This window comes from Apteryx rowi, unplaced genomic scaffold, assembly GCF_003343035.1.
Source record: "Apteryx rowi isolate R43461 unplaced genomic scaffold, aptRow1 scaffold_178, whole genome shotgun sequence".
Taxonomy (NCBI): Eukaryota; Metazoa; Chordata; class Aves; order Apterygiformes; family Apterygidae; genus Apteryx; species Apteryx rowi.
In genome coordinates this window covers 281994-304489 of record NW_020448063.1, presented here as the reverse complement: position 1 = coordinate 304489, position 22496 = coordinate 281994, and the positions used below count along the sequence as shown (strand labels likewise).

At 36.7% G+C, this 22496-nt stretch overlaps 1 protein-coding gene across 1 annotated transcript in view; it reads right to left on the bottom strand.

The window, feature by feature from the left end:
* The window catches only part of RXFP1 (relaxin family peptide receptor 1), a 36910-nt gene that overhangs the window by 4410 nt on the left and 10004 nt on the right, over positions 1-22496 (bottom strand). The window contains exons 3-16 of the mRNA XM_026061205.1: positions 19314-19418; positions 18364-18469; positions 15846-15917; positions 14171-14242; positions 12998-13069; positions 12154-12225; positions 10946-11020; positions 10571-10642; positions 9315-9386; positions 8489-8560; positions 5049-5120; positions 2893-2964; positions 2419-2648; positions 289-699 (exon numbers count right to left, since the gene is read on the bottom strand). Of these exons, the coding sequence (XP_025916990.1) occupies positions 289-699; positions 2419-2648; positions 2893-2964; positions 5049-5120; positions 8489-8560; positions 9315-9386; positions 10571-10642; positions 10946-11020; positions 12154-12225; positions 12998-13069; positions 14171-14242; positions 15846-15917; positions 18364-18469; positions 19314-19418 (1575 nt within the window). The remainder of the gene's footprint in view (positions 1-288; positions 700-2418; positions 2649-2892; positions 2965-5048; positions 5121-8488; positions 8561-9314; positions 9387-10570; positions 10643-10945; positions 11021-12153; positions 12226-12997; positions 13070-14170; positions 14243-15845; positions 15918-18363; positions 18470-19313; positions 19419-22496) is intronic.

The following is a 22496-nucleotide window of genomic DNA, read 5'->3' as shown; positions in this document are numbered from 1 at the left end:
CAAATTATGTAGTTCTCTAGTCTTAACATTTCTTTACTTCCCTGACAAAATCTATTTATTCAGGTACTTAATGGATCTAACTTCCTTCTACTTTCTGAGCACTTTATGGATTTTAAGATATGTAAATATCTTTCTATCTAATATGAAATATTCAGGCTGGAAAAAGTCTTTAAGTGCCTACGGGAGCATCTAAGTATGAATTGTGAACATCACAACAAAGCTGTCATATTTGTTTGAAAACTAGGCTCATTATAGCTGCAATCATTATAAAGAAGAAATGCAACTTACCTAAAAAAATGACAACAGAATAAATCTGACTTCCTGAACTTTCTGATTGTTCTGAGTGAAGAGGAAAACAGACGCCATTGGTGCCATAGTAGTTCCTGAAAAATTCCTTATTGCTCAGTGGAATAAAAGCAACAGCAAACCCAATTATCCAGATAAGAACCAAAATGGAAATTGTCCTGCATTTTCTGGGCTTCAAACACCTAAAAGGATAAACTATGCAGATGTATTTTTCCAAAGTCAGGTAAGTCAACAGTAAAACTGACACCTCTGTAGACAGAATAGCCAGCGATCCCACCAACTGACAATGAATACTGTCCATCCATAACTGAGCGTGCTTGTTGTATTCTCCACGATATTTAAGATCAAAAGCTCCAATCACAAATAAATATATTCCCATCAGACAGTCAGCACCTGCGGGTATAGTGCTTAACATCATTATTTACACATCTAAATTTTCCATTCTCTTTGTGCATATGTATATCGAAAAACAGACATACAAACATGTATATAGGAACGTATAGTAACAGGTGTCAGCTAATATATAGATAGATATAAAAGCAATATTATAGTTAAAATAGTATTGAGAATTATAATTAAGGCAGTATAATTCAGTTCTATTCCTCCTTTTTTTGTTACTTTTTTTTTTGAATTTTCATGTGTTGGACTGATTTTCTGTCTTCCATGCTTGTTTCCAAACTGATTTTTTTGAAGCTCAAATAAAATTATCTTGCAGATAGAAAAAGACACACTTTTAACTATAGAAATATTCTTGCAACCTTTTTTTGAACAGGTCTCCTTCTGACATCATTGACATTTGGCTTGCAGATAGTTTGCTTTGATTAGAGCACCTCTACCGGACTCAAAGGTTAGCTTTGATTCATCCACCTTTTAATCTTTCCAAAATAATGTACATAGTCCTTTAACAAGACTTGAAAGTACTCAGCAAACCCAGGCAACACCGAACCTGCTTCTCATTAGCTTAACAGTGAAAGGCGGAATGCAAAGGGAAGCTCCTGTGCATGTCTGGAGTAACGCCACAGGGATCACTCTGATGTTCTTCAGGCTCCTTTTGAGCATTAGAATGACTGTTACTGTTGTAGACCCTTCAGGATCCCACATGTTCAGACATGTGTCTGACCACCCAAAATGATGATGTTGGCTTAAAAATCACAGGCTTAAGAGATGATAAATTTGGAGACCTGTTTAATTTCTAAGTATTAATGATGCATTTGCATCTCATTTTCAAGTCGTCTTCTGCAACTAGGAGGACAACAAGCATTGCTTGCTTTTTAGGTGCATTGAAATATCATGATTTCTCTTCTTTCCTCTACACTGTTTTGTATGGGCTTTCTAAGAAAAGGCTTAATGATAAGCATTTCTGTAATACTAGCCCTGGGAAGTAAAGAGGAGCTGTCAACATAGACCTGAAGACTTCTCAGACATTTTGGCTAGAATTTTTCTGTGGTATTCAGACTGTTGGTTCCAATGGTTAAAAAAGCCAACAAAGTTTCAAAATCATGGGCATGCTGTATTTAGAAAAGCTGCATTCTTATTTTTTACATGGTTGACAGTTACCTTTCAAAATGTAACTAAAACAATTTGTGAAATATGTAAGTTTAGATAGACACGCTTGTATCAAAACTAAACACAGGGTACTTGGGTTTATAACAACTGTACTCCCAAGTAGTTTGTCTGTAAGAATGTCTTGCTTCTAGGACTAAAATAAGAAACATAAGTCTCAATACTGGACAGCTAGGAGTGACTGATTTTCTATATTTGCACACACAACTATTTGCTCATGCAAAAAAAAAGAATGAGTATAACTATCTTGAACACAAATAATATTTACACACACAAATTACTATTTACAATAACATAGTAAAATCTAGGTTTATGGTCCTTTGGAAAATTTAGAATTTATCTCTTCTTACTGAAGAAAGTGGGAATTTGACACAATGTCTACAGCAGTAAAATCAAACATGAAAGCTTTGGAGTTTATCAACTGGTTACTGTTTTTTGAACAGAGGCATCATCTAACAAGACATCATGGTGTGCAAGATACAGTATTCTGTATTGTCATTCACTACGAGCAGACTAAAGTAATATTCTTTTACATCATGGAATACTCACAGCAGAGAGACATTATGGAGATGGCGTGGAGCTTATTCTCCGATCTGATGTAAGGCCTCATACAGATAACAAAAATATTTCCAAAGCAAGTGACGGCAGACACAACCCAGACAAACACTCTCTGTATAATGCTAGCTAAAAGATTCTCAAGGGATGAAATCCCATCAGTATTAGGCTTACAGCTGCGTACGTGAGGGGCATATCCACAGTACTGGAATTTCTTAAAATATCTAGTTGTGAGAAAACAAAAAAAAGAGAGGTTTTCAGTTTGCTTACCAAAATAGCAAAGATGTCTAATAACTATTTAGAAAAAATAAAATGTCCATATTCTGAAAGAAGAAAAACTAATTAAAAATTGTCAAGTTAGACAATTGATTACATGCCAAGTTTCATACACTTTTGTTTTTAATTATTCAGTATTTTGTAAATTGTAAAATTCAAACCAAAGAAAGCAAACTGGAATTATCTACTTACATGTGGGAAAGGTTTCTAAGGGGTCTGAACATTCTTCTCTGAATGTTTCCAATTTCAATGCCCTCTAAGCTGCTGTAAACAATATACTCTCAATAAAAAGGCAATACAAACTCAGTAGTAAAACAAGCTTACTGAGCGTTTAATTGTGTTCCTATGATTATATGAAGCTAGAGATGAACTTCAATTGCATCTAATCTGTCATCCCTTTGAAACTTAAATGGAAAATCTACATAAAAGCTAAAATGAAATAAAATGAATTGCAGTTAATTCTAATAAACTTGCTATTCTTCCAAAAGCACAAAGGAGGCTCTTTTAGTGCTCTCAGCAGTACAATTTACAATTATTATGTTGCCCTTCCAAAGTATTGATCTACTGATGTTCTTTCATCATCTCTGGGAAAATAATAACTTGTTTTAATAGCAATATTTTACATTTCTTCTCTCTCTTTTATCCCAGAGAGTACTTACCAGACAAATAAGCCACTGCAGGAATTCACTTTTTATTTTGTCAAGAGCAGCAGGAAACTGGTACACAGAACACTGCGTGCAAGGGCTTACTTGCAACACATAGATGGGTTTTCTTATTTTAAAATTTGTTTAATACAAGAAAAAATGCACTATTATTTCCCCTGCAGTGTCAGATCAGTGAAGTGTAACTGCACAAGTTGTTCTTTTAGAACTTCAGTTTTCTGGTGAATGGTATAAACTAGAGGAATATGGAATGCAAATATACAAATTTGGGTTGGTGGGCAGTCTTGCTAGGAGAAAAAAAATAAGGCTCAAACATGGAAACTTGTTGGTTTTAGTTAAGCATTGGAATAAATGTGGGAGCATGCTGTCCCCAGCTACTCCTGTTATTTCAAACTAGGAAACRAGCAACTGGTGTTCTATGAACTAAGTGCTGAAGATGAAGACGTTAGGTTTCCTATATATCTATCTCTCAAGATTTATTGACTTTATTATTTTAAAAATATGGAAGCTCCTGGTCATTCAAGTGCATGGATTCTTTGGTGTTAAATAATGACTAAAGTATATGCTGCATCCTGACTGCTAGGGAGGTACTAATTAATTATTCTTTCCTGTGCTCACCTGCTTATTTTCATGAAGCTTGTAGAGATGTGGTGTTTTCAAATCTTTAGTCATTTGCCAAATTTAGTTAAAACTAACTAAACTGGATCCCAAATCACCGTGCAAGAATTGGACTGACAAAGGCATATGCACAATTGCTTCTAGCTACAACTCAGGATTGAAATAATAAACTCCTATCACTCTCCCATCCAAGGAGACATTTCCTTTTGGTTCCCCATACCCATTTTCAGATGATTACTAACAAGAACCAATGCTGTGCTCTGCTGAGCTGGTTACTGGAGACATGCAGTGGCCTATGGGGATATGTTTAATTTACCACAGGATGGTTTGAGCTTTGCAAGTTTGTCACTGCGCTGTCGCATAGTTTCAGCATTCCTGTTGCAAAATTTGTGTCAGAGCTGCTGTGTTAGTGCACCCACTAAAAGCTCCCTTTATGCTCTTCAAAAGATTTGTAGAAGACCCACCCTCTCTGAAATGACAGCTGTATTTTACTCGATTTGTATTATTCTTTTCATGGCTTAAGCACTAGATTCTGTAAGAACTGAAATATGTCCCAGACTTGTGCATATACCAAACTGCTTTCAAATTACTGTCTTTACATATTCTAATGGTATCTGCCCCTGGTGTTAATAGCCCCAGCTGGGCCTTGTATGACCCTTAAGTTCTATATACAAGTTGTGTGAAGTTGAAAATGGGTTTTGAATTTGGCTTTTGTAATAACTTATTTATGAGCAGTATAGCTATCTATCTGACACCAGTCACATGAATTTGCTTTAATCTTGCTCTGTAATGATGGAATAGACTATGTCATTTGTAAAGCTGGATTTATGATCCCTTTGTGTTGGAACAATTTCCATTACAAAGCTGGTATTTTCAGGAAGGAAAATTTGAATGTTATTAGTAGTTATTCTCCATGTTCAAATTGTTGAGCAACATCAATAAATATAAAATATTTCAAATGTATTTTCTTATAAAAAATATTCTGATTAATGTCCTTCTAGAAAGAGATTTGCATAATCACAAAGAAAATATAGCTAAGATTCTTGTACATAAAAACTTGATACTTACAGGGATTTGAGTTTAATTAGAAAATCAAACTGGTCCATTTGTATTTTCTTGATTGGATTATAAGAAAGGTTCCTGTAAATACAACATAGACATAAGTATTTTTGTACATCTTCCTTACAACTTGTTCGAAAGATAAAGTCAAACTACATAATCCATTTGCATTTTCAGGCTTGTAGTAAGGACTCATGATATTGGCAATTGCAGCTGTGAATAGCAACATTCATTTACCATTGTTTGGCTTACTAAGCCGGTGGAAAGACTAGACCATGCTTTAGGGTTTTGACTATAGAAATATTTAATTATTAAACTTTTTGGACTTGTCTTTTATTTAAAAGAACCTAATTGAACTACATGTATTTAAAAAAATTACAGTTTTATTTTTCATAATCATTTCTGTGTCTTCAAAAAGAGACACAGGCAACGGAATGCAAAACTAGACAGTAGAGTCAATTGCTATCACTCAGCCCAAGCATGTTTCTAGACATATTCCCTTTTCCTCTGTGTAACTTTTCCTCATATAGTGACAGAATTTTGCAATTGTACCTGACAGAAATGGTTCTGGGGGGCTTTGCTCATGAAGTTATTCTTTAGTGAAACAATTGCTTAGGGCAACAGCAAAGTAGAGATACTTTCTCAGAAGGTACATGGAGTACATATGAATAACAGGACCACTATGGAGCCTTGCTGCTGCCCATTTCCTCCCACTTCCTACCTTGTTTAAAATCAAAATGTGGAATCAAGGCAGGATTAAATGTGCAGGGCTGTGCTCTGAGAGGTCTTTACATTTTGTGATTCATGTCTCTCTCAGATTATGGAACCCCAGATCCTGGAGGCAAGAGAGAAAGTCTGGAGGAAGGAAGACTTTCCCTTGGTGGAGGAGGATCGGGTTAGAGATCATTTAAGCAAACTTGACACCCACAAATCCATGGGCCCTGATGGGATGCACCCACGAGTGCTGAGGGAGCTGGCRGAYRTTATTGCTAAGCCACTCTCCATCATCTTTGAAAGGTCATGGAGAACAGGAGAGGTGCCTGAGGACTGGAAGAAAGCCAATGTCACCCCAGTCTTCAAAAAGGGCAAGAAGGAGGACCCAGGGAACTACAGGCCAGTCAGCCTCACCTCCATCCCTGCAAAGGTGATGGAGCAGCTCATCCTGGAGGCCATCTCCAAGCATGTGGAGGAAAAGAAGGTGATCAGGAGTAGTCAGCATGGCTTCACCAAGGGGAAATCATGCCTAACCAATCTGATAGCCTTCTATGATGGGATGACTGGCTGGGTAGATGAGGGGAGAGCAGTGGATGTTGTCTACCTTGACTTCAGCAAGGCTTTTGACACTGTCTCCCATAGCATCCTCATAGACAAGCTCAGGAAGTGTGGGTTAGATGAGTGGACAGTGAGGTGGATTGAGAACTGGCTGAATGGCAGAGCTCAGAGAGTTGAGATCAGAGGCGCAGAGTCTAGTTGGAGGCCTGTAGCTAGCGGTGTCCCCCAGGGGTCAGTACTGGGTCCAGTCTTGTTCAACTTCTTCATCAATGACCTGGATGAAGGGACAGAGTGCACCCTCAGCAAGTTTGCTGACGATACAAAACTGGGAGGAGTGGCTGACACACCAGAGGGCTGTGCTGCCATTCAGAGAGACCTGGCCAGGCTGGAGAGGTGGGCGGAGAGGAACCTCCTGAAGTTCAACAAAGGGAAGTGCAGGGTCCTGCACCTGGGGAGGAATAACCCCATGCACCAGTACAGACTGGGGGTTGACCTGCTGGAAAGCAGCTCTGCGGAGAAGGACCTGGGAGTGCTGGTGGACACCAAGTTAAGCATGAGGCAGCAATGTGCCCTTGTGGCCAAGAAGGCCAATGGTATCCTGGGGTGCATCAGGAAGAGTGTTGCCAGCAGGTCGAGGGAGGTGATTCTCCCCCTCTACTCAGCCCTGGGGAGGCCACATCTGGAGTACTGCGTCCAGTTCTGGGCTCCCCAGTACAAGAGGGATGTGGCACTGCTGGAGCAAGTCCAGCGAAGGGCTACAAAGATGATTAGGGGACTGGAGCATCTCTCTTATGAGGAAAGRCTGAGAGAGCTTGGCCTGTTTAGCTTGGAGAAGAGAAGGCTGAGAGGAGATCTTATCAACGTGTACAAGTATCTGAAGGGAGGGTGTCGAGAGGATGGGACCAGACTCTTTTCAGTGGTGCCCAGCGACAGGACGCGAGGCAATCGGCACAAACTGAAACACAGACACTTCCATCTGAACATGAGGAAAAACTTTTTCACTGTGAGGGTGACAGAGCACTGGAACAGGTTGCCCCGAGAGGTTGTGGAATCTCCTTCTCTGGAGATATTCAAAACGCGCCTGGATGCAATCCTGTGCAATGTGCTCTAGGTGACCCTGCTTGAGCAGGGGGGTTGGACTAGATGATCTCCAGAGGTCCCTTCCAACCTCAGCGATTCTGTGATTCTGTGATTCTGTGATGTAAGAAAGACTAGGACTCTTTCCACTTCCTTTCATTTCCTGTCCCACAGAAATGCATATCTGGGGGTGGACTCTCCATGCTGATCTTTTTCTTTTTCCCATTATGAACTTTTCATTGGTATCTGTTTTGGCTACATGTACAAAGGGCTCAAATTTTCTGGATTCTGCAGAGAACCCCCTGTCCTGATTTAGGGTGTAGGCTCCCTGTCCAACAAATGAGTATCTAGTAATGGTATTCTCAACAGCCAGGATGCTGAACCCACGAAGCCACRGGGTAGCTAACAGGAAATGCTGAGGACCATGGTATCTCTCTGGTGCTTAGATGCTGTACTCTCAATTACCGAGAGCTGCTCTTTCTCTGTCCCATATTCACAATTGTAGGCCTTTCTTGGTCTTGCTGTTCTAAACCTTTTCTTTAAAGCAGGCAAAGAAGGGTCAATTCTATTTCTGTCCTTCTGAAGTTAAAAGCCAAGGAAAATGTAGTAATCAGCCTCTTTTCCGGTAGCAGCATTTGAGATATTTTTAACAGAAAAAAAGAGTGTCATTTGGGGTTTTTTTGAACTCTCTTACGAGAAAGAATTAGTTGCTAACAAGGCATCTCTATGATGATCTTATATATTTATGATAGTTCTATTTTTAGCGCCAAATCCTGATAGCACATTAAAAATCCCTATCAAAATTACTGGATTCTCCTGATATAACTAGCATAGCTCATTTTGTATATACTAACAAGATCTAGAAAAGGAAGAACTTGCTATCTTTTTGGAAATGATAATACACATCTTTTACAAAATTATTCCAGACAAAATGTTATATAAAACTGCATTTCAGATAAGTGTTTTTTAGGCAGAGTTTAAATGAACCATATGAACAAAGACGCTCTTTTCCTTCCTAGCATTCATGACTGAAAATATCATATTGAATCAGTAATACGCAATTACATATAATAATAATAATAATAATGAAGAACCCTTACAGTTGTGAAAGCTCATTTAGATCCTTAAATATATATGGAGGAAGTGATTCAATCTTGTTGCTAGCCAGGTCTCTGTGGAAACAGCCATATGTGGGATATAATAAGTTTTTAGTAGATTCAATAATTATACAGAGAAGTTTTATAATTTCAAGAGATACAGTTTCATTCTATTTACCAAGTAGAATATTATGTTGTTATATAGGTTATTAGAAACTTGGACTATAACAGAATGCTGTTAAAACAGAAGATGGAAAACGTGATCCATCAGACTCCTCTTTGGTTAGTTCAGATAAGTCATTAGATGCCTAATTTATTATTACTGTATTTACATCTAAGAGAAGGAAAAATATTCTTAACTAGGGCTGCAGGAACATGGAAAAATCTCTCACGTCTCACACGGGTTAGCCAGCCCTACACCTTTTCCTTGATTCTTTTCTCTACCTTGCTGCTCTTTTTCACTAAACTTGGAAGATCTTAATAACTTTGGACAGAGAGGAGTAAAGATCTCAGTCTGACTGCAATTGGCAGACTTGTTTAAAAGATACTGAAAGCACACACAAACAGAGAACGTGACACACAATTAATATGACTTTATTCAGGGAGTGTAACAATCTTATGAGCAAAAGAGCAATATTATTGATACTCTGAGAGTATGTATTTTATTGACTATTTCTTCCTTGTTAAATATTTGGAATAAAACTGAGGATGGATGCTGTCTCGAGATTATAAGAAACAGAATTACAGTAAATTCATAAAATGCACAGTTGTAATGTAAATTATAAAACTTTGTCACTTCTTCTATAAATAAGAGAAGAAATCAACTCACAGTTCATCTAACATCTGGAGAGAAGAAAAGCTGTTTTCATTTAAAGAGATGATTTTATTTCGTCTCATCACCCTGAAAGGATAAAACAAGCTTATATTGCTGCTTCTTGAAATCTATTTGTTTTCTGAGGAAACTTTGTGTAAACTTTTAAAATTCACTCTTATCTGCATCTTCAAGTATCTGCCTCATTAATTCAGTTAACAAGCTAATCAGTTAAAAGCTCACGATTTTAATATTTGATAAAGAACTTTTGTTGCCTAAGCATGCATGTGTTTGTGAATATATTGTGTGTTCTTTCATTTGTATTGGTATCTACTGACAACTGAAATTGTACAGAAATGTCAAAAGAATCTTGATTTTTTTATAGGCCTGCAGGACAGTGCAATAATAGTAACCAATGTTTGTTTGACAATTCAAGGTATTTTTTAGGAATGAAAATAATTCTTTGCTGAAGTCTGAATGTTCAAACTCGGATCTTCCTGATAAGTTTGTTTAGTCAGGTCTTAATCTGAGTGTTTTTCACTCATCTAAGACTTCTCTCTACACATAAGATGCTGGTATGAATTTCCTGTGGGGAGGAGAAAGATTAAGTGGGCTGGAAGGCTTGTGATCTAACAGCAAGCTGGACAGAGGCACATGGTTGTGCAGCCTTTCCTTCACCCTTATTTCACCTGGCACTGCACTTGCTCCTCAAATGTACAACCTGGATTTTATAATTAAAGAGAAAGCCAAGAATATGAGTACTGCAGAACAGTAAGGATTGAAAGTGACAGCTATTGTGGAGCCTACTAATCTACCAAAAGATCAAAGGGATTTTCTGAATATGATTACATCATCATTAAGTAAACTTAGGGGAAATTTCTTCAACTGATGAGCCAGCCAGCCAAGCTTTTTAAAATGAAGAAGTGAGCTATAGATTTTGTATGTGCAATGATGTTTGCTTCTTTATATTAGAAGATTTTTGTCCTCTTTTCCAAGTAAGAAATTAGAAAAAAAAAAATCTAAAGCTTGATATCAGTCAAAATCACTTCAGTGAAGTTTAACTGCATGTATCAGTGCTGAAAATTGCTATAAATGTGAACAGTGGTTATTCTGTATTGTGTTCAATTAAAACTGAGCATTTTAATTTAATCTTCTCGAGATCTATATATCACGCAATATTTAAGAAACTTTTATATTAACTGTCACGGATAACTTGACTGTTGTTCAGCACAAATATGTCTCATTCGGGTTGTCCAGCATGTGCTATTACTTACAGTACAGTTAGAGTGTCGCAGGAGATGAAAGTGACATTTCTTAAATAATGGATATGGTTGCCTTCAAGGTCTCTGCGATATTAAAAAAAAATAAATAAAATCAATCACTGAAAATAAATTAATCTCAATCAGACAATTATTCTAAGATAGTTAAAGAAAAATCTCACCAGAACGTCATGATTTCACAAAAGAGAATCATAACTAGACATGTAATTTTTCTACACACCTAGCTGATGACTTCAGGTCATCAAGCCTGCAGAAAACCAGTAGGTATTCTGTAACATCATTCCAGTGCTCCATTAGAAAAAGTGGTATGGAAATGCCATTCAAGAACAACACAATAATGTTTTTCTAGTGAAATAAAGGTAGACTTACAGCCAGTTTAGTCTTGGCATGTATTGGCACAGAGGTTTATCGGGCAAGCGAGCAAGAGAATTATTCATCATCTCTCTGGTGAAAAGAAAAACAGCTTATCTGGCTATATTTGCTGAAAATTACATTATAGAAAAAAATTATGTCTCTTATGTTTGTACTTTTGAATAAAAGACAGTCAAAGCTTGAATCATTTTTCAAAGTTATAGAGGCAGTATTCTTTTTTTAAACTTCCATATATTTCCTGTGGCATTCTGTGGAATACTGTTTTATCTTTAACTTGTTAACTGCTAGGTAAAGATGTTAATTTTAATAAAACACTGCAAGTTGACACAAGTACTTTGACTATTATGTCATAACATGTAATTTCCATTAGTCACAGAGGACTAATGGAGGAGCGATGGAGGGAGCTTTCTCTCCTGGCCACGGGGGAAAGGGGGCTCTGGCACTTGCTCCCGTGCTGACTGGTTAGGGAAGGGGCAGCTTATGGACACAGTCCTGCAGCAGGAGGACTCAGCTGCTGCTGGGGCAGGAGCTATGGGGCAGCCTGCCCCTGTCGCTATCCATACCATCCGTATCCATACCCACTGCACCTCAGCTCCGGGGGCAGCCCAGCACCGGGGCACTGGCACCCATCACTACAGCTGCCATTTCCTTGTCCACTCGGAGACATAGTGTATTTTCTCTTTTTTTCTACCTGTCTCCCCATAATTTTTCAGCTACTGTATGTCAGTTGCTGTCAAAACCCTCCTTCTTTAGCATGTCCCATCTGGCAGTAAGAAAACACAGTTGGCTAACTGCCTTCACTGTGCCGTAATTTAGGTCTGTTCCAGTTCCCCTCTGTGGAGTGGACAGTTTCACAGATTTCCCTGGGAGCAAGTTCAGTGTTTGCCAGGGACATTAATCATAAATTCGTTTTATAAGGCGGAGAATCACGTACATCCTGGTTGGTCTCTAGCGTGACTCAATAAAAGCAATTCTATTCCTATTGATTTTGGTAGTTCATAACTGCATTCAGGTAATTTATCTATGTAAAAAGGCCTAAAAAGACAGGCTCCACAGGGGTGGCGAGGTTTCTGAAAAATAAACTCTACTACAACAGCGAACAGTATAGTGTGGTGAGCAAGCACAGTCATTATAAACATACTTTTTAATTTATCTGTTCTTCTTGTTCTTTTAAGTAACAGTTTTGATTCTTGTTTCATACTTACAGAAGAATAAGTGATTTGAGTCCGTAAAATGTTAGTGGAGAGATCCGATTGATCCTATTATTTTCAATTATCCTGTAAATTAGAGCAAAGCACATCTCAGATTGACAAAGGACTACAGTCTTAAATTGAAGAGATGATTAAAAAATAATGTACTTGGAAGTGGCTTTCTTCAAATGCCCATTATTTAAAAAAAAAAAAAAAAAGCAGCCTTACTATTCAAAAGCCCTACTTAAGAAAACAAATGTACCACTTCATAGATGGTCAGAGCATTCATCAAATTAATTCCCTTTTTCAGCACAGCTTGAATAGTTTTTGACATATTTTTAGCTTACAGAAAGTAATTACTTTCAATTAAAGAAAATTGTTTTCTTGCCAGTTTTTAAATACTTTGATCAATACTTTGAATGGATTCTGTGTGAAAACAAAGCAGCTGTACACAACAGCGTTCCAAGACAATCTGTCAGCTGAAAACACACAGAAATGTCAAGCACTGTTTACAGGGAAAGACCTGTCCAAAACTTCCATTTCTACTGTTTAATGCAATCTGAGTTATTTAGTAGTAGCTGAGTTATTTCATGTATTATTTTGTAAGAAGCAGTTATTCCTAACTATATTTGCTATTGTAAAATAAGTCATAGTCATCTGAATCATTACGGCCCAAGGACTAATTTTTGCTTCCACCAGTCAATTGTATTTTCTCTGCAGAGAGTGCAATAGGAGTTCCTTACTTATTATCTAGTACAAAGTAACGCTCTGCACAAAAATAAAAGTAATATAAATAGTTCTTTGTATTACTTTAATTATTCCTTGAGAAAATAAACATACAAATAAGAAAACAACATACAGCCATTCTAGCTTATGGAGATCTTCAAAAACACCAGGCTTCAAACTAGTTATCTTGTTGTGACTCAGATATCTGAAACAAGATCAGTAAGATAAATGAATAGAATGCTTGATTAGTATTAGATATGTGAAAATGAATTTTAAGATTTTTCCTTTATAATTTATCATAGTGCCAATAATTTTTTCATAATTATGGAATGCTTTCTTTGGAAAAGAACCCACTAAGTATAATAGAAAAATTCATATGTATTTCCAGTCTGCATCTGTCTGTCTATCTCTCAGAAAGCCAGTGTTTATGAGAGCGGGAAATGTGCAGACCTGTCTTTCACAGAAAAGCCAAAGCAAGGTAGAAATCTGTGTATTTTTGTCTTATCTGTAAAAAAACCCAAAACTGCCTAACCATCTTCACTGTGTCATATTTTAGACCTGTTCCAGCTTACTTCTGTGAAGTGAATAATTCCAGAAATTTCCCTGGGATCAAATTCAGTGTTTGCTAAAGACATTAGTCATAAATTTAGATACCAGAACCAGTTAAAAAGAAATTAAGGGTGGTACTATAAATGGTCTGGGAAGGTAGTAGCATGTGTAAAAACAGATAATCATCCACACCCATGTGAAGAAAAAACAAGATGCATAATAACATTTTAAAATTTTCCCTTTAAAACAATTGCAGAAAAAAAAGTTGAACTTAACAATGCAGCTTAACTATCATCTCTTTCCCCGGCCAATTTCCTTCAAAGTTAGAAACATATTACATAAAGTTGCTGCAAAATAAAAATTAAAAAGTTCTTTACTGCTACTGGCTTGCTTTGGTTTGCTTCTCTAAACCAAAAGAGAACGTTAACGAGTTTCTGTTCCTCTCAGGCTCTCTTGACTTGATGCAAGATAACTACCACACTCTCTTCTTCTGAAATGCAGCAGATTTGTGGAATAAGAGTAAAACATGGAGCTGTCTTGTATTTTCAAAGTACTCTTCTGCCAGATGAACCTGCATGGATAGATATTGCACAGATAGATCTTAATCTATCTGTTTTCTCAATCAAACCATTGGGCTAAAGGTTTGGACCATTTTGCAATTTCCTAATACTGAAACAAATACGAAAGAGACAGCTACAGCAACTTTCAAAACTGTTCCCGTTGCTCTTCACTTGAATATTCTAAAAGTGATACTTACAGTTTTGTCAGATTGTATAAACCTCTGAAAGCATGTTCAGATACAGCTCTAATTTTATTATTCTGAAGATACCTAAGAAGATATAGCAACAATTAATTCTCTAAGCATGCAAAGTCAAAGCAAGCGGGAATAACCAATTAAAATCTATCAACTAAATTGAATTCATGTGTGATACTTGAAAAGACGCCGTCAAACTTGTTACATCTTAAATTTCACAATAACCACTTCACAGCAATAGTTACAAGGACTTCAAAGGTGCACTAAAATAAATAAAAACCAATGGCAGAATTACAAAATTCATTCAAAGGTACATTTGCTTTGCCTAAGATGAACAAAGAAGTGATTTTATACCACCTTCTCTTTTAGGTTCTCACCCTGAAGCCTCGTCTGTGTGACCAGATCTTTATGCTTAGCTAGAACCCTGCTGCAATCAGCAAAATTTTGTATGGCAAAGGTCAAATTTACACTAGTTGTTGAAATGGCTGTTTATACTATCATCAAATTTTCAAAAGGCTACATTTTAAGATAATACAATAAAATGTAAAATGAAACTTGCTGATTTTCTGTAAAATAAAGAATACTAAACTTTTTCCTTCTTTTTTTTTTTAATCTAATTTGATGGACAAATAAATTCCAACATATTATCAACTACCGATGTTAAAATCCTTTAAAATTTTTAATATAAAGCATTATGGCTTTATTCTCTGAGAATTCTTTAAAATACCAGTTTAAGTAAAGATCTTTTCAATGACATTAAATAAAGGGTCCAGTTGCATTCCTGTTGAAACCAGTGAGAAATGTGACTTGTACAAAATGGGATTGTGTCAAACACTGCTCAAGAGCTTTTTGAAAATGTACAGTTATGAATCAGAAATATATGAAATTAGTCACTATTATAAACAAATGCTTTATACAGATGTGGAGGTATTTCTTCTAATAAAAAGCTCATTTGGAGACTAAGGTAATATGGTACTTTGTGAACACAAGATGGTGCTGCAGTACAGCACAGTTTTCAGCAAAGTCTGATGAGTTTTCTAGGAACCTTAAACTTGTGACATAAGAACCTGTTCTAGACTTTTGACTTTAGCTTCTTAATTGCACCAATTCTATATAAATCAAGCTCATTAAAGGCTATGAATTTTTGAACAACATACATGTTACACATCATAAGGCATACACATATGTTGGCATAATTTACTAACGAGTTGGGGCTCTATTAAAGTGATTCCAAACATAATTAGGAATAAACATAACTGCCGTGTAACTATGCTTCCCTATGACAATGGACACTTTTTCAAACTTTAATTTAGCAGAGTAAACGGATTCAGTTACTTCCATTTCTTGTAGCTTATTACTGCTCATTACGTATGTAACTTCCTTAAGACCTGATGGAAGTTTATCATTTTTCTGGTATAAAATAACCAAGATAATAAAATTTAATATGCAGAACACATGACATCGCAAGAAGAGAGATGCCAAATCAAGCTATTTGAGGAAAACAGGTTACACAATTATAAGATGTAATTAAGGGAAAGATAAAACAGAATTTTGAAAATAAACTGAAGTTTTGTCTCTTATATGTTAAGCTCAGGGTACGTGTGTGTGTGCGAGAGAGAGAAAGAGAGAGGTTATATTTAAAGGACTTAAGAGGTTTTAAGTGGAAAGACTCCCTTACAGATTTTGAAGGTCTTGGTATTTCTTGAAAATATCAGCAGAAAGTTTTCTTAGCAGATTCCACTGAAGAGACCTGTGGGAACGAATACATACAGTAAAACTACTCTGTCAGTATACTGAGGCTGAGTTTATCCTGTTTGGTGTAAATCTAATGACTTCACTTAGTTAAATATGTTTGCACAGTAAATAATTTGGTAGAAATTTCTATAATAAATTGAATATTTTCAGAATGGTTAATTTATATATTCAGGAGTGTTTATGTATGGTTTATTAACCAAAGGCGAGAGTAGCTATGCTGTTTGCTGTCAAATTCCATCTCTGCAATGTGTTAAACCAAATCAAAGTTGACTGCATTGATCAATGAAAATGAAGAGATTACACTAGAGGTGAATTTGGGTTAATGGATTAGGAGGAGACTGTGAAAGACGTGTGTCTTACCTATTGCTGCTTTTTTACAAGCAACTGTTGTCCCCACTTTCTTCTTTACATACAGGTGGTACCCTCTCAATCCAGATGATCAAAAATCACAAACGAATTTTAGTGAAGTGAGACCAAGAGTATCACCTTTAGACCCAGGAAAGAGAACTATGCAGTTGATCAAAAAGGCGTCACATGGCCTACCAACAAATTAATAGTTTCTAAATCAGTGTGGAAAGATAACAGTTTTCCTGCTTGGGGGAGGGAGGGGAAATCACACTCTTCATTTCTGAGGCAAGAGGTTTCCTTCAAAAATTCACCATTAATCAGTCAGCCCGGAGGGTAGTAGTTAACTGATATGAGAAAAATAAAGTCTATTTCCTGCAAATGGAGGGAGCTGTCCCTATGGTATTTGCATCCTTGAGTGCGTAGTGAATGGAAGATAACACCAGATGAAGATTTATCAGCATTTTCCCGGGAGGCGTTCGGAGGACCCCGTCCCTTGTGCTGTGAGCACCACCCCGCGGTGGTACCCGCAAGACACAGCTGCAGCCATGAGACAGAACGGCCTCAGCTCCCTCCACTTTCCCCCCTCACCACCTCCTCACCCAGGGAAAACAAAGGTGGTGCTGCTGTGGTTTGATTATGGAATATGGTTAGTTTGGATATAACAACAAATCAGAGCTGAGAATGCTTTTGCAGCTCTATTGCCTGTCATTGTGCAGTCATTGGGCTTGGTGGAGGCAGTAGATGTTTCATCCTCTGCTGTTGCACAGCTGCCTACCATTGCAACGGCCTGGACTCAGCAAGCCAGGTGCTCTCTCCACCTCTACTTCCCTGGCTTCCTACAGTGTTGCCACTTTTATTATTCAATAAGAGCAGTTTTCCCACTGCTAAACAGCAAAAGAAAAATGAAACTGAATTTACCACCTCTGTCCATATTTGTATTTATTTAAGCAGTAAGCCCACTATTTATTTTCAAAGACTATTCTTCAATGTCCTCAGAACAATTGACAAAATAATAAAGCTAAGAGTTAAAAAGATTTGAGTATAAACTAAAACATARACTTATTTCAAAGCTCAAATGCACACAGAGCTTATTTCCCAGTGCATGTGTCCCTATGCCCCCATCTCCATTGGGCACCAACTCAACTGTCCTGACAAGAACAAAAACCATTTAGGACATAGTTGAATTAGAACAGAACCTAGCCCAAAGTCACCTGAACAGATTCACTGCTTTTTCTCAAGGTAGAACTGAGCTATTATTCTTGAAGTCTCTGTTGACCCTGCACCAAAAGTCAGTTTTAACACATATACATTTGTACATTTTGATGTTCTGAATCAGAACTGAACTTAAATCTTCATTTTGAAGTACTGTAGTATCTGAACATCAGCCCAACAAGAACCTTAGTCACACATGAACACAAACTTGAACTGAATGGAAAAATCTGTACCCTTGCTTTAGAGGAAAAATCCTCAAGTGTGGACATTTGATACTACCCTCTATTCACTACACAAACAGTCTTTCAAACTGGTAGGTATAAACTAAGAGCAGTATCAGCCATTCCCCAATCTCTTCAAGAAGTTTAGTTTATCTTCCTCTCTCTGTATGATGACCCAGCCCAGACTAAGTCTTTCTAAATAATGTCCTATTCAGAGACATTGAATGATAACTAAAAAGATTTGCTCAGACAGGTTATTCTACAAAATTAAAGGTTATTAACTTTATTGGCAGAAATATAGAATAGGAATATTGGCAGGATCATAGAATAATGAAAACGTCCTGAGCATTATGTCTTAAAAGGAAACACTTCTCTTTAAGATTTCTTTACATTTTCTGAAATTGTAGCTAGTCCAGGCCATTATTACAAATATGGAATGACTAATTCACACAGAGTTGTTTTAGCTCCTTTTCTGTCATTTTATGCAGGGAAAATCTGTATTTAAAACACTGAAGGTCTGTCAACAGAGAGAGACACCAGGCTTTCACAAACACCAGCCAAGCCAACTGGTCATAATTATAAGGCTGTAGCTGCAAAATGGATGGAGAACTGATATTCAACCCTAAACAGACCAAGCAACCACTTTTCTGCTCTACTTACATCATGGTTACATTTGAAGAGACGGAAGGGACAGCACGTAATTTGGCACCATCACAGACAATCTCTAGCCCTTGGCACATACATTCTGCTGGCACAGAATCAGCCACTGCGTGGAGACAAGAAAGTGGTTGTGGCAAAAGGTAGGATGGGGGGTATGATGAGATGAGGAGAAAAGAAATACGGTGTAAAAGAATAGTTAGCACAAAGACATCTAGACTGTGTTAAACAGAATTTAAATTAAGTCTTGCATTGTTTTTACATAATTGATTTAGACTTTGGGAGATCCTAACAAAAAACACAAAGGGATAATAAAAAAAATTCTATTACTTCCTGACCTATACACAAGAGCTTTTGCATTAGAGCTTTAGACTTGATACAGGAATCTGGTTTGGTGGGTTTTTCTCAGATTTTTGTGACTGTCCTTTGGATTATTCAGTCCTCTTACATTTACGAGAGTGAGCACAATTCTGTCAGGGGAAAACAGGATAACAATGGGTCAGGAATTCTTCTTTTCTCCCTCTTGCCCAGGCTTTATGCTTTAACTTAGTACTTACAGTGGACAGAGTCAGAAAATCTGTACAAATGTCCACAAAAGTGCCTTTTTTTTTTATTTAAAGAGAGAATCATTTGATGTGTGAAGAAGTGAATTTGAAGGAGGTTATTTTCATTTCACTCTGAAAGATGCATGTTTCATGGTCTTTTATATTACTATATTCAGATAAACATTTATATTGCCCTTCTAATTGGCATATCTTTGATATTTCCTTTAGAGAAAATGAGTCACTCTTAGCAGAACTGAAATGAGCTTCAGTGCATTTGTTAGTCTGAGACATTCATTCTATTTTACTACAAATGAAACTGCACTATATTTCTATTTCTGATATTTGTTATGTATTTCCTTCTCAGAATCATCAGTAATAATCACACAAATAATTCCAATAATTACTCACAGCACTCAGGTGTCTTGGTCTGAAACGCATACGGAGATTTCATTTTATTGTACCTGTCTTTTGCATAATGTTTATCAAATTGTAGAGACCATCCATTGTTGTCTCCTAATAAAAAAAATCAAATAGAAGACATATTTGAAAAATACCACTTCAAAATATTTTCTAAAGGAATAATACAAAATAAGACCTTCACTAATTTTCATTGTATGGTCCTTTGCCTCAGTTTTTACCGCAATAACATAATTTTTCCAGAACTTTTCATAGAATATTAAATGACCTTGCCTTTATGTGGCTGCCTAATCTCCAACAGGTACTGAGATTACAAACTACATAATAAGATCAGCTTATTTTACCTTCAACAACTCAACACTTTCTGTGACAGTTGCAACAAAAAAGTATAAAAATCAAACTTTTACTTCAAAAAGTTTCATCTGGGTAGGTTTCTAAAAATGAGAGGCAATCTTATTTTCCTACCTCCCTAAATGTGTGGGTTTACCACTCACAGTATATTTCTTTGTCCAGGAAAGCTTAAATGATTCCTATGTCTTCCACCACTTCTTTGAGAGGGCTGTTTCACACAATTACAGCCTAAGAGGTGAACAGCTATTTCATAATATTCAAATAATGTCTTTGCTCAAAATCTAGATGAAGGTCAAACAAACAGCACTTTTCAAGAGAACGTGTGACCCGTAACACACTCAAATCATCAAGTTTAACTTGAACTCAACATGCATTTTCTTAAATAAAGCATTATTGTATGTTACCAGTTTGGTCACTGTGCATAGATACAGTGCAGCATAGTAAATCACAGCTCTAAAAGTGAAAAGAAAGAGAGGATCTTTCACTTCCTTCCCACAAATGGGGACTTCTAAATATGGCGGTGCTGGAAATCACTACAGATCTATTTCTTGGAAGACTATTGTACATCTGACATCTTTAAATCTGATCACATAACCACCTCTGAAACAGGACAGGAATACACACCACCACCACCAAAAAAAAAAAAAATTAACTTCTCTTCAAACGTTGTGACAGGCTTTGATCTTACTAATTTGAGTCTGACTCCTCTTCAGCTTTGGCAACACCCACTCCCTTTTTATCTAAAACATCTTGTTTGAATGAATTTGCACCAGTGGTGGAAATGCTCCTCGGGATAGTACTCACTAGCTGGTGGTTCAAAGTGTCAGTGATAATTTAAACTTACTTTCTAACGATACCCACTGTCAAACATTTACATTAAGAACTTTGAGGATGGCTCGGCTTAGCCCTCTCCTTTGAATGGTAATATTTTAGTTATACTTAAATACCATTCTTGTGGACATTTTTCTGTAAATCTTTATATTCAAGTAAGCATTACTACTATATCTATTAGTTTGAAAATTAGTAGGGAAAATAAAATATATTTACTTCACTGTAACTTCTCCCTTTCTGAAATGACATCTAATTCTTCACGGTACATTACAATTCAGTTGTTTTCTCAGCTAGGCAGGGAAATCACTCTACCTTGAAAGCATCTCCTTAAGCTTATCTATGCAGTGTCAGCAGATGGAGCTGTTCAGAGAACTGCCTGCCTCTTTGCTGCCTAAGCGGAAAAGATGCACTATACATGCTGATTAATAGATATTATGAAAGATTAAGTGACTTCAGGCAGACTACCTTTATCTAGTTATTCATTTGTTATGAATAAATGGAAAAGAAGATTCAAGGCAAAACTAAATCTCTATCTTCAGGAATGCTCGATAAAGAGAAAAGAAAGACTAGAAAAGTTTCTTCATTACTTGAAAATTAATGCGAACATTCTGACTCAAAAGAGTGGATAGATGAGATTTTGTTCCACCTTTTAGTATTTTTAAAATGTTTTGCCATGTGATAAAGCATTTATGAAAGGTGACCATTGCTGCGGTTCACATCTGGAAAGAAAAGAATGAGCAGTGCCTCTACACTAATGGGAATGAAGTAGTGGTTCACTATGAAGTGGAAGTTTACCAGCGTTTTCAAGGAAGTCAAGAGGCTGCTGGGTGGCTGTAAAAGAGAAGGGAAAAAAGCACAGAGAAGAAAAAAGATGGATTATYTTGCACTGGAACTATTCCAGTTGTCTGGAGTTTCTGGTGAATTCATTTTAAATAATGGGCTTTTCTCATGCCATTGGTTTTCCTGCCTTCCACTAGAAATACAATGGCATGTCCAAATATAACAAAACAAGTTATTCAAAGTTTTCTGACCTTCAGAAATGTTTAGTTTGTGCCAAGTTTTGTGCCAAAGTGTGGGACAGTCTTTATTTTATCCAAACTGTTTTGCCAAATCCCAGATGCATAAATTGTGCAAACAACTATATTTAGTACAACTATTCAGTCAACCTCAGAATGCCAGAACTGTAAAGCACTTTGTGATCATTTAAAGTTTAGATGGTAGGTTTGTGACCTGTTTATCACTGTTGAGATGAGGTTCTTCAAACACTTTAAGAAATGACTAGTAATAGTACTGGTCTTGTGATCGCAAATCTATCATTTGGGGGAGTACAGCTCAAATGAGAAATGACTTTTTTCTGAGACAGTGAAAAAATAGATTATGTTGGCTGCACTTCTGTAAAAATGAGATCTGAAAAAACAAGGCATCAGCAAATCTTCCACTATGTAGGATAAACGTAATGAGTAATTGTAAACTGGACTTATCAGACTACACTTTAATACACTGTTCCTTGCTAAAGTGTTGTCAATTACCATTTCTGATGTCAATGAGAATGCCAAAGAGAATGTTAATCCTAACAAACTACGGATTTGAATAATCCATTTAATGACAAATCCAAGAAAATATCTGCTTTGCTCAATTAAAGATACAACTCTTATTTAGTATAGAGCTTATGATAAGAGCATTATCTGTAAGAGTTTGTCCTTCTCTCAGCCATGTCTTCGTGGGTCATTATGCAGAGAAATGACTCCAGTTACAGGCCTAAGCTTTGCTGCCTCGCTTTCTAAAGAGATACTGTGACACCATTTGATTTTGCCTTTGCTGTTGGTGGTATTAACCTGTGGACATATTTCTTTTTAGCATTTGTTCAAACACAATTTCTCTTGCTGTTAAGAAATGACTTCAGGTTTTTTTTACAAAGATATCTTTTAGTACAACAAGAAAAACTTTTCTCCAGGCAGAAATATGGGGGCAATTGTTTTTCAAATGTTCACA